General features: G+C 49.1%; 1 protein-coding gene across 2 annotated transcripts in view; it reads left to right on the top strand.

The window, feature by feature from the left end:
• The window catches only part of LOC140386004 (uncharacterized), a 31,199-nt gene extending 19,177 nt beyond the window's left edge, over positions 1 to 12,022 (top strand). The window contains exons 3-5 of one of the 2 annotated variants that reach the window (XR_011933526.1): positions 3,765 to 3,882; positions 5,215 to 5,561; positions 11,815 to 12,022. Coding sequence is in view for 1 of the 2 variants with exons in the window: in XM_072468627.1 (XP_072324728.1) it covers positions 3,765 to 3,882; positions 11,815 to 11,955 (259 nt within the window). In the remaining variant the exon portion in view is untranslated. The remainder of the gene's footprint in view (positions 1 to 3,764; positions 3,883 to 5,214; positions 5,562 to 11,814) is intronic. The other variant, XM_072468627.1, reaches the window with a different exon arrangement.
• Positions 12,023 to 13,160: the final 1,138 nt, after the last annotated feature.

The following is a 13,160-nucleotide window of genomic DNA, read 5'->3' as shown; positions in this document are numbered from 1 at the left end:
CCCTTGTTAGTGTTGAATCTGGCGAATCAGATGGCGAGACAGCCAGTAATGGCGAAACACTCATGGGGACTAATTTCCGGCACTAAGTGCCATCATTGTGAAACACCCGGCGTATCGCATCCAAAATTATACTTAGAAATGGTTTGATTAAATCGCGCCCAATAATGCCTAATGAGACAATTGTCCCAATAAGATCGAGCTTGATCTTCTACAAAAGTTTCATATTATGACACCATGTCATATTATGTACTTAATACAGGTTTTCATTGATGAAATCTTGAGGCTTGTGTGTCCAAACATAAACACTTTTACTGGTAGACTTTAACTATGTACAGTTCCAAATAGTCTTGCATGGAGTTGTTCCATGCAGGCTTGCTGCTTACCAAGTCCTGTGCTATGTCCTGCTTGCCATGTCCTCTGACCATGTGACTGCACACATCACCCTGTAGGCGGTACCACTCTCCGGTACCACATTGACTCTTGCCCTGTCGAGCACTTTACCTTATAATGCATGCAGGCGCATATCATCGCAATACAACCCAGTCTTTCACAGTCTCAGTCGGTCACGTGTGAAGGAATGGTAGTGGTACTCTGTTTCAGATTCTTAGGTTGTGTGATAAAGTTTCTTCTCTTTTCAATATTTCAAGTTAGCATCTTTTTCATCGACCATTTTATCATATTAGTTCTTGTCCTTTTCCATTTACGTGACCATTTCAGAATCTTGTTCTGGTATGAAATCTCAGTTTCTTTCTCTGGCTGAATTGCATATTCTGCTATCAATTCCAATATTTTTACCACCAGTTAATTTCTCATTGCCAAGCTCCTTTCTTCAAGCTCTTATTCTCCTGATTCAATTCTTCACTGCACTTGGTCTTATTTTCCAGTTGCTTTTTCATGGAGTTCAGCTAATTTTCCATTGTCTCATTAAATTCTCATTCTTCTTAACTTTTATCAATTTTGAAACTTTTTTCTCCAGTTTGCGGTCAGTCATTTCATCTCTTCTCTAGAGCTTGAATTCTTTTTGCTGATTCACTTTATGCTCAATAGTTCCTAGTTTCTTCTGATGTCTTTAATTTTTGCGTTTTTTGTGAGGGAAATCCAGCATGTTCTCACTGGACAAATACATTTCACGCCTGGAACCTTCATTTCTACTTGTCTTAACTTCAACCAAACCCTTTTGGCTTCACTGTTGGTCAAGTCTGTCTCCGGCCAAAGTGTTGACTTGTTTCCAATCTTTAATTCTTTTGTTGCCTTTCATTTGGTATTTTATTGTCTTTTGTTGCCTTTCTTCCAGGGTCTTTCATCGTAGCCCTCCTTTAGGGGGCTTTCATTGCCCTCCTGTGGTCTTTCATTGCTCTTCTATAAAACATAATAACAAAAAGGGGTAAAATTGTGCACAGATCACACTTCACATTATTGACTCAATATGATTTTGCTAGAATAGGATAATCAACAACATCCGCCCTCATGCTCACATCTCACACTCACTTGCAGGGAAAAGGAGAGCAATAACTAATCGACAACATAATCACAAGTTGGTAACGTTCAGGATTAGAGAAGAATTGCATGATAAATTACAGGATAAAGACATCATACATATTGCATGAGAAGGTAAAGGATAAGCCAGGATCAGCGAGCACTCTTCAGGATCTCTCAAGGATTCCAATATTCAAAATATGAGGAATTCTCTACCACAGAAAGCTGTAGTTACGGAATTCTGTACCACAGAAAGCTGTTGGGGCTAGTTTGTTGGATATATTCAAGAAGGAGCTGAGCATGGCCCTTGCGGCTAAAAGGATCAATGGGTATGGAGAGAAAGCGGGAGTGGGATACTGAATTTGCATGACCAGCCATGATCATATTGAATGGTGGCGCAGGCTCGACGGGCCGAATGGCCTACTCCTGCATCTATTTTCAATGTTTCTGTGAGGCACCATCACTTCCATCATGCTGTCTCTCCGATGGTCGGGCAGTCCACAGCCTAGGTCCCGGCCGGGTGGAGGATGGAGTTGATTAGCTTGGCCACCTCCAACCCATGTATACCACAGAGTTGTTACAAGATCACGGTTAAATGATTTTAGCTGAGTCTCTTAAAACTAAGGACTTTCCATGTTCTTCAATAATGTCAATTTCAATGTGATGAACAAACAAGTGAACAGGAGGAAATAAAAATAAAAGTTGCTGGTTGCAAGATTCAGAGATAGATGATGCATTTGGAAGGAAGCCAAAAACAACTGAAGAAACATTTCATTCAAGTGTAAAGTGTGGATGGAACATAAAAATCTAGCTTCCTTGGCTGACCACGTGATCACATTGAACAGTGGGTCATAAGGCACAGGGAGTTCTATGGAATGAGAAATCCGACGATTCTCTGGTTTCCCAGCCACGCGTTTCCCGGGAGCGGGTGGTGGCTCGCTGCCGGCGGGATTCTCTGGTCTCTGTCAATGGGAATTCCGATTGAAGCAACCCACGCCGCCGCGAAAGCCACGGGCGGGGGTGCACTGGCAATGGGACCAGGGAATCCAGCCGCCAGCAAATGGCCGGAGAATTTCGGCCCCTTAACGTCTATAATAACAGCCAATCTGACACCACCTGGTAATGCTCCTCTGCAACATCTTTTAATATTTTACTATGTCAAAGGCACTATATAAATGCAAGATGCTGCTGTTGTTATTGCTTGGTTTGCATTTCTGCATTTCTACTGAAGTTGCAATTTTACCCCGAATAATCCTTAGTCAGCAGCTCTACAAAAGTTCAAGTCATAATTCCACTCGTGCCCTTCATCTGTCCTGTCAACCCAATTTAGTCCTTGATTTTAAAAAATGGCAAAAAAACACTTTTGCTCCCAGATTCCTTGTTGGGGTACGGAGTACAGTCATCAGTTGCCATCCAGAATCTCACTCAAAATGCTTGTTCGTATTAACCTTGACATGAATTATCAGCAGAGTATTTAACCAAAGCATTTGAAATCATAGGTACATGTGAATCAGGACTTTCGTTTTCTAAATTATTTTTATTGTTTGCATTTTATTGTAACATTGCAGAGGACATGAGGACATTAAGCAATAACATAGAAGTCTTTACAAACTCTGTATATGCTTATATATGTGCAGGAAGAGAATATGGTACCGAAGGACAAGTCCAGGAGGGGAACAAAACAGAGATGTAAAGGTATTATTTTTGGGGCCCTGGTTTTGGGGTCCCCGTACCTCGCCCACTCTCTCTGTGCCGTTCCTCTGCTGGAGGTGTTACCTCCTGGTATTATAACATACCAGGGGTGCCTTTGTTGCTACCTGGGTGTACTTCTGGTGAGTTTGTACCTGTGTTCTTCGCTGCCGTATGTTCCCTCTGGTTCCCCTTCCTTGTTTGCGTTGCGTCCTGGTTGATGTTCCCTCCCCCACTCCACTTCTCCTACCCCCATGCCATTTAACCCCATCCCCTTCCCCCCATCTTCCTACGCCCCTCTTGAATCTGAACCGTCCTGATGTCAGTAGACAGTAACCAGAGTGAGAATGCTAACTGATTATTCCCTCCCTAAGATAGGACTCATGATTCAATTGTAGTAATCCCATTGCTGCTCAGCTGGGATTTACAAGACAAATCCCATTCTGAAAATCCGATTCTAACAAATGAACAAGAAACTGAAGTGGGCTGTTAAATGCCACTGACATTGATTTCAGAATAATCTCAGCATTCACAATTTATCTTTTATATAAAAATGCCATGTTTTTTATATGCAAACTAAAAGTTGTTTCTGTTTTTAGGGTTACAGTGGCAGGTGGGCAAAAATGTCTTATTCACAAAGGAGTGGAAATACTTGCTAGGATTGGGAAATCTAAGACTGTGGTTGAGGACGCCAAACACTTGCCATTTTCCTGGAAGGTATAGAGGAACCCTTTTCTTTATCTCTTATAAAACTAAACGTCACGGCCTAAGAATTGAGGCACACAGTGCCTGTTGTTTTGAGCACTGACTGATTACTGAATTCCTAACAGAGCATGCAAAAAGCGGAAACCATTGACTTCTAGCCAGAAGAGCACTTCTAGCTATATTGGATATGTAGATGTATTGGTGGCAGAACTGCATGTCAGAGACATTAAAATAACTTAGTCAAATTGGAATCTTGTGTATCTTGCAGAACCCGTTTTCGATTTTCAAATTTTCCATGGATTCCCTTGTCATTGGTTTGGCTCGCAATGTTGTTTTAACTGGGAAAAAGTCCCTTATATGGACTTGGAGTTGGAAGGAGCAGTTCCTGCTTACCCCATACTGAGCAAACATGGACCACCCTATTATTGCTACATTCTGCAATTCCCCCACCGCCCCAGCCCACATCACCCACTGTCTCGATCACAAACCCTTCCTTGCTTACATGAAGGCTGCTGTGATGTTCTCTGTTTTCTTTGTCTTGGATGCGTAGTGTAGAACAAAGAACCTCAAGCTAAGGAAATTAACAAAGCAAATTTATTAACACTACTTCAATTAGATTCAAACATATTCCTAAAAGGTTGCTAAAATAAACTGTGCTATAACTACAGAACTCTCAAATACACAACTACTCTATCTCATACCTAAACACTCGCAGAATCAAGGGTCGTCACTGTGGTAGTCACCACTGTTGTATTGTATATGCCGCATATGAGGGGTATTATGGTAAGGCCCCTGTACTACAGGTACGGGGGTAGATCCCTGCCTGCTGGCTCCGTCCAGTAGGCAGAGTATAAATGTGTGGGCTCTCCGATCAGCAGCCATTTCATCAGCTGCTGTAGGAGGCCACACATCTCTGTGTAATAAAGCCTCGATTACTTCTACTCTCGTCTCGTCGTAATTTGGGGGCAGCACGGTAGCCTTGTGGATAGCACAATTGCTTCACAGCTCCAGGGTCCCAGGTTCGATTCCAGCTTGGGTAACTGTCTGTGCGGAGTCTGCACATCCTCCCCGTGTGTGCGTGGGTTTCCTCCGGGTGCTCCGGTTTCCTCCCACAGTCCAAAGATGTGCAGGTTAGGTGGATTGGCCATGATAAATTGCCGTTAGTATCCAAAAATTGCCCTTAGTGTTGGGTGGGGTTACTGGGTTATGGGGATAGGGTGGCGGTGTTGACCTTGGGTAGGGTGCTCTTTCCAAGAGCCGGTGCAGACTCGATGGGCCGAATGGTCTCCTTCTGCACTGTAAATTCTATGATTCTAATTGATAGTGCATCAATTTATTACGCAGAGATTTTACAACGATGGATCTCCGCATCAAGCCTGATCGCCTGCAGCTGCACCCTCAAGCAGACAATGCCAAGTCGGCCTTCGCACATTGGCCAGCTTGCTTTGAAGCATACATCGGATCTGCGACAGAACCACCCTCTGAGGCACAGAAGCTCCAGATCCTTTACACGCAGCTGAGCTCCGATATCTTTCCCCTCATCCGGGACGCGCTGACATACGCTCAGGCCTTGGCGGTACTGAAGGAGAACGACACTCAGCAGACCAACAAAATCCATGCCCTGCACCTCATGTCCATGCGGCATCAACTCCCCGGTGAGTCTGTGGAAGATTTCTGGCCTGCACGCCCTGGTGAGAGACTGCGATTGCCAGGCCGTTTCGGCCGCTGAAAATTCTGACCTGCTAGTTAGAGACGCGTTCGTTACGGGCATAGAGTCAGCCTACATCTGCCAGTGCCTCTTAGAAGGGGCTACCCTCGACCCGGCGGCGACCAAGAAATTAGCAATCTCACTCACAGTCGCCTCACGCAATTTACAGGTGTATGCCCCTGACCACACGGCTCACCTCTCCTGGGCATCGTGGACCCTGCCAGCGAACACCCCATCATAGACCCGATCAGCGACCGCCCCCAGGCCTGCGCCAGGCGGCAGCCAACCAACCCCCGGGGACCCAAGTGCTACTTCTGCGGACAGACAAAACACCACCGGCAGCGCTGCCCGTCGTGGAGCGCGCTCTGCAAGGCCTGCGGGAAGAAAGGACATTTCGCTGCTGCCTGCCAGGCCCGCACGATCGCCGCTATTGTCCCTGCAGCCCCCACGTGCGACCCGTGGGCGCCATCCTCCTCGCCTCAGACCACGTGTGGCCCATGGGCGCTGCCATCTTGCTCGCCTCACAACACGTGCGGCCCGTGGGCACCGCCATCTTGCTCACCATCTTGCTCGTCTCACAACACGTGTGGCCTGTGGGCACAGCCATCTTGCCTGCCTCAGGAAACGTGTGGCCCGTGGGCGCTGCCATCTTGCTTGCCTCACAACACGTGAGGCCCATTGGCACCGCCATCTTGCCTGCCTCAGGACATGTGCGGCCCATGGGCGCCGCCATCTTCCCCGCCTCAGGACCCCAGATCGTCTGCCACCTCACCGGGTCGCTCATCGCCTGCAACCGCCGCCGAAAAGCCGCGTCTCACCTCCATCACGATCGACCAGTCCCGACCGCACAACCTCGCGACCGCGTCGACGACAGTGAAGGTCGACGGGCACAAGATATCCTGTCTTCTGGACTCCGGGAGCACTGAGAGCTTCACCCACCCTGACACGGTAAGGTGCTGCTCCCTCACGGTACACCCCAGCAACCAGAAAATCTCCCTGGCCTCCGTATCCCAGTCCGTGGCGATCCGGGGGAACTGCACCGCCACCCTCACCACCCAGGGCATAGAGCTCAGCGGTTTCTGGCTCTACGTCCTCCCCGACCTCTGCGCTGCCTTGCTACTCGGCCTGGACGTCCAGTGCAACCTCCAGATCATAACCCTGAAATTTGGCGGGCCCCTACCACCCCTTACTGTTTGCGGTCTCACAACCCTGAAGGTCGACCCGCCTTCTTTGTTTGCAAACCTCACCCCGGATTGCAAACCCGTCGCCACCAGGAGCAGACGGTACAGCGCCCAGGACAGGTCCTTCATCAGGTCTGAGGTCCAACGGCTGCTACGGGATGGTATTATCGAGGCTAGCAACAGCCCGTGGAGAGCTCAAGTGGTAGTTGTGAAAACTGGGGAGAAAAACATGATGGTTGTTGACTACAGTCAGACCATCAATTGGTACATGCAGCTCGACGCGTACCCCCTCCCACGCATATCTGATATGGTCAATCAGATTGCACAGTACCGGGTCTTCTCGACAGTGGACCTGAAATCTGCCTACCACCAGCTCCCCATTTGCCCGTACACCGCGGTTGAAGTGGATGGCCGCCTTTACCACTTCCTTAGGGTTCCCTTTGGCGTCACTAACGGGGTCTTGGTCTTCCAACGGGAGATGGACCGAATGGTTGACCGGTACGGGCTGCGGGCCACCTTCCCGTACCTAGATAACATCACCATCTGCGGCCACGACCAGCAGGACCACGACGCTAACCTTTCCAAATTCCTCCACACCGCTAAACTCCTCAACCTAACCTACAACAAGGAGAAGTGCGTGTTCAGCACGAACCGATTAGCCATCCTCGGCTACGTGGTCCAGAACGGAGTGCTAGGGCCCGACCCCGATCGCAAATGCCCCCTCATGAAACTCCCCCTTTCCCACTGCCCCAAGGCCCTCAAACGATGCTTGGGCTTCTTCTCGTACCACGCCCAGTGGGTCCCTAACTATGCGGACAAGGCCCGCCCATTCATTCATTCCACCGTTTTCCCCCTGATGGCCGCGGCTCACCAGGCCTTCAACCGTATCAAGGCCGACATCGCCAAGGCCGCGATGCACGCGGTCGACGAGACGCTCCCCTTCCAAGTCGAGGGCAATGCATCGGACGTCGTTCTAGCTGCCACCCTCAACCAGGCAGGCAGGCCCGTGGCATTCTTTTCTTGCACCTTCCATGCCTCCGAAATTCGGCACTCCTTCGTCGAAAAGGAGGCCCATGCTATCGTTGAAGCTGTGCGGCATTGGAGGTGAGGCACGATGAATTTGACTGGAGACGAAGTTGAATCCAAACTGAGGCTTTATTAGTCTCAGAGGTGTGGCCTCCCACAGCAGCTGACGCAATGGCTGAGAGCTGGAGGCCACGCATATTTATAACCCGCCTCCTGGGCGGAGCGAGCATGCAGGGGCCACAGGTGAACCTGTAGCGCAGGTTCTACCGTACAACCTCTAATATCAGAACACAGTGGTTTACCACATTCACCCCTTGTTAAAATTGAGTCCGGCGGAGGTGGTGGATAACTATATACAATTAGAAATTTTAATATTTACAGAGCAGCAAAAAAAAATGTCTTTGGTCATCCGGCGGGCCGTTCAGAGGTTCAGCCGATCCGGTGCCTTGATGGTTCTTTGAGATCGATGAAGTGGTGACGGCGATGTTGGCGCTGTCGTGGTCGAAGTTGACTCCGGGAGCGTGCCAAAATCCTCTTCATCAACGGGGGTGGGAAGGGGGAGGATGAACGGTCCTAGGGGGCGGCGGGGGAGGGGAGGGTGGCGCCGGGGGTGACGGGGTTGGTGCGGGGGTGGAACCTGCTGGTGCCAGGTCCCTGAGGGAGACGGTATCCTGGCGGCCATCGGGGAATGCCACGTAGGCGTACTGGGGGTTTGCGTGGAGCAGGTGCACCCTTTCCACCAACGGATCCGCCTTGTGGAGCCGCACATGTTTACGGAGAAGCACGGTTCCTGGAGCTGTAAGCCAAGTTGGGAGCGATATCCCGGATGTGGACTTCCCGGGGAAGGCAAAAAGACGTTCATGTGGTGTACTGTTAGTGGCAATGCAGAGTAATGAGCGAATGGAATGTAGTGCATCAGGGAGGACCTCTTACCAGCGGGAGGCCGGGAGATTCCTGGACCGCAGGGCCAGCTGGATGGCCCTCTATACCGTCCCATTCTCCCTTTCTACCTGTCCGTTTCCCGGGGGTTGTAGCTCGTTGTTATGCTGGAGGCGATACCCCTGCTGAGCAGGAACTGACGTAGCTCATCACTCATGAATGAGGATACCCTGTCACTGTGGATGTAGGCGGGGAAGCCGAACAGAGTGATGATAGAATTAAGGGCTTTAATGACAGTGGCAGACGTCATGTCGGGGCATGGGATGGCGAAGGCAAACCGGGAGTATTCATCGATCACACTGAGGAAATATGTGTGTCGATCGGAGGAGGGGAGGGGGCCTTTGAAATCCACGCTGAGGTGTTCAAAAGGGCGGGAGGCTTTCACCAGGCACGCGCGGTCCGGCCGGTAGAAGTGCGGCTTGCACTCGTCACAGACCTGGCAGTCCTTGGTGATTGTCCTTACTTCCTCGACGGAGTAGGGCAAATTTCGTGCCTTAATGAAATGGTACAACCGGGTGACCCCTGGGTGACACAAGCTGTCGTGCAGGATCCGAGGTCGGTCTACCTGTGCGCTGGCACATGTACCTCGGGATAGGGCATCTGGGGGCTCGTTGAGTTTGCCAGGGCGATCCTTAATCTCGTAATTATAGGTGGAGAGCTCGATTCTCCACTGCAAGATTTTATCATTTTTGATCTTGCTCCGCTGTGTGTTGTTGAACATGAAGGCTATCGACCATTGGTCAGTGAGGAGGGTGAATCTCCTGTCGGCCAGGTAATGCCTGCAATGTCGCACAGCCTCAACGATAGCCTGGGTCTCTTTTCACCAGCTGCTGTGGGAGGCCACACATCTGATACTAATAAATTGAGGCACAATCAATTTGACTGGAGACGAAGTTGAATCCAAACTGAGGCTTTATTAGTGTCAGATGTGTGGGGCCTCCCACAGCAGCTGGCGAAATGGCTGCAAGCTGGAGGCCACGCATATTTATAACCCACCTCCTGGGCGGAGCGAGCATGCAGGGGCCACAGGTGAACCTGTAGTGCAGGTCCTACCGTACAATCTCTAATATCAGAACACAGTGGTTTACCACAGGAGGCATTACCTGGCCGGCAGGGGATTCACTCTCCTCACTGACCAACGGTCGGTTGCCTTCATGTTTAACAACACACAGCGGGGTAAGATCAAAAATGATAAGATCTTGAGGTGGAGGATCGAGCACTCCACCTACAATTACGATATTTTGTTTCGCCCCGGTAAGCTCAACGAGCCCCCCGATGCCCTATCCCGAGGTACTTGCGCCAGCGCACAAGTGGACCGACTCCGGACCCTGCACGACGATCTCTGTCATCCAGGGGTCACCCGCTTTTATCACTTCATAAAGGCCCGCGATCTGCCTACTCCATCGAGGAAGTCAGGGCTATCACCAGAGACTGTCAGGTCTGCGCGGAGTGTAAACCGCACTTCTACCAGCCAGACCGAGCGCACCTGGTGAAGGCCTCCCGCCCCTTTGAACGCCTCAGCGTGGACTTCAAAGGGCCCCTCTCCTCCACTGACCGAAACACGTACTTTCTTAATGTGGTCGACGAATATTCCAGATTCCCCTTCGCCTTCCCATGCCCTGATATGACGTCTGCCACCATCATCAAAGCCCTCAACACCATCTTCGCTCTGTTTGGTTTCCCCGCCTCCGTCCACAGCGACTGGGGATCCTCATTCATGAGCGATGAGCTGCGCCAGTACCTGCTCAGCAGAGGCATTGCCTTGAGCAGGACGACCAGCTACAACCCCCGGGGAAACGGGCAGGTGGAGCGGGAGAATGGGACGGCCTGGAAGGCCGTCCAGCTGGCCCTATGGTCCAGAAATCTCCCGGCCTCCCACTGGCAGGAGGTCCTCCCCGATGCCCTTCACTCCATTCGGTCGCTCCTTTGCACTGCGACTAACGAAACTCCCCATGAACGTCTCTTTGCCTTCCCCAGGAAGTCCACCTCCGGGGTTTCGCTCCCAACATGGCTGGCAGCTCCAGGACCCGTCCTCCTCTGCAAGCACATGCGGCTACATAAGGTGGACCCATTGGTTGAGAGGGTACAGCTACTTCACGCGAACCCGCAGTACGCCTATGTAGCGTACCCCGACGGCCGCCAAGACACAGTCTCCCTCAGGGACCTCTCACCAGCTGGGTCCCCCCCCCTGCCCTGGCGCCACCCCCCCCCCCCCCCCCACAGCGCACCCCACCACAGCCCCCGCTCCAGGGCGATCCGTACTCCCCTTGACCCCACCGGGGATGAAGATGAGGTCGACATGCTCCCGGAGTCACTGACGACTGAACCGATGCCGAAATCGCCACCAGAACTGCGGCGCTCGCAACGACCGATCAAGGCGCCCGATCGTCTGAATTTGTTAACTTTTCCTTAAAATGTTAAACATCTGAATGTAAATAGTTTTCCACCACCCCAGCTGGACTTCTTTTTAACAGATGGTGAATGTGGTAGTCACCACTGTTGTATTGTATATACCGCATACGAGGGGTATTACGGTAAGGCCCCTGTACTACAGGTACAGGGGTAGATCCCTGCCTGCTGGCTCCACCCAGTAGGCGGAGTATAAATGTGTGGGCTCTCCGAACTGCAGCCATTTCGGCAGCAGCTGCGGGAGGCTACACATCTTTGCGTAATAAAGCCTCGATTACTCTCTACTCTCGTCTCGTCGTAATTGATAGTGCATCACTCAGGTAATATATATATGTGACTGCTCTTGATCACCATCTGGTGGTAACAAGTATTTACATGAAATTGTTAACCCTTTATCTCCCATACAATATCCATATTGTTACAGCTGTGACTACGCCAGCAGTGCTCCAGTCTTCAATTATGCTTTGCCAGAAGCTCTGCACAGCATGCCAACTCCAGGGAATTGAGGAATGACATCTGAAGGCAAGGATGCCTCACGCCCACCATTCGGGTACAAGGATTGTATGCTGCACCTTCCTCACTGTGCAGCTAAAAATGAGCGTGCTTGAAATTCTAGGCCGATGAACTCAGGCATCATGAAAATTTTTCCTGGTAACCTTTTGTTTATATTTTCTGTTACAGGTGGAGGAAGAAAGACCAGCATATAGAAGAAAAATGCTTGAATTTATCCATGCATGTGGTGAAGATTATGATGTTTTAACAGACAACTGTCATGATTGCACAGAGCGAATGATGGAACTGACTGGCGCTTCTTATTTTTAAGCTGTGATTATTTAAAATCTAATTTTGGAATTACTTGGTGGTCAGATCACACCAACTAATGTGTGGATTGTTGGTCATATTTTTAAAAACTATATATTTTTTCATAAATATTATACTTTACAAATCTAATTTTCTTGTCCTATCTATTTCTTGATTATTGTTGTAGTCATGTTTTAAAAATTTATGTGAGATGTTATACACCAATAATATTTCAAATTGTAGCAGCTACAAAATGAATATTTATGACAATATGACATAATGATGTGTAAAGATCCAGTATTTTTGCAAAATCAGTTTGTTCTGTGATGCAGAATATGCAAAGCAGGATTCTATTAATTTTGCAATAAAGAACTAATAAATCCCTGGAACAAATATCAAACCTCCGAGCATATTAAAGGAGACTATGGAGGAACATTTTCATACACTTCAAACATCATGGAAGAAGAATCATTTGGCATTGGTAGAGTTCCACTGGATTGGATGAAGGCAGATACGATACTTATGTTTAAAAAGTGGGGCACATACATCAGTGGTTTAATTAAAAAATAGCCAACGTGGATTTACAAGGAGAAGATCCTGCTTGGCAAACCTTCACTTAAAATATATTGCAAATAAGGCAAATAAACCACCTGATGGTATATTTATTTGGATTTTTAAAGCTTCGACACGGTTCCACATGAAGGATTTTACTGTTGCTTCACAGCCCCAGGGTCCCGGGTTCGATTCCCGCTTGGGTCACTGTCAGTGCGGAGTCTGCACATTCTCACTGTGTCTGCATGAGTTTCCTCTGGGTTCTCCGGTTTCCTCCCAGTAGTCCCGAAAGACGTGCTTGTTAGGTGAATTGGACATTCTGAATTCTCCCTCAGAGGACCCGAACAGGCGCTGTAGTGTGGCAACTAGGGGATTTACACAGTAACTTCATTGCAGTATTAATGTAAGCCAACTTGCGGCACTAATAAAGATTATAATTCCAATTATTATTATTTTAATAAATCTAAAATCTAATGTAGAAGATAAATAGTTGGATAAAAAGGAAAGAACAAAGACTATGCAAGGTGTAAGACTTTTGGGAGGGAGGCAGGGAGAGTTTGCATCTTTTGTGAGCATTGCTAGAAAGGCCAGCATTTATTGCACATCCATAATTGCCTTAGGGAGGTGATGGTGAGCTGCTATTTAGAATCGCTGTCGTCCATATGATGTAGGTA

This window comes from Scyliorhinus torazame, chromosome 11 (assembly GCF_047496885.1).
Source record: "Scyliorhinus torazame isolate Kashiwa2021f chromosome 11, sScyTor2.1, whole genome shotgun sequence".
NCBI classification, from domain to species: Eukaryota; Metazoa; Chordata; class Chondrichthyes; order Carcharhiniformes; family Scyliorhinidae; genus Scyliorhinus; species Scyliorhinus torazame.
This window is presented reverse-complemented; position numbering and strand designations above follow the sequence as displayed.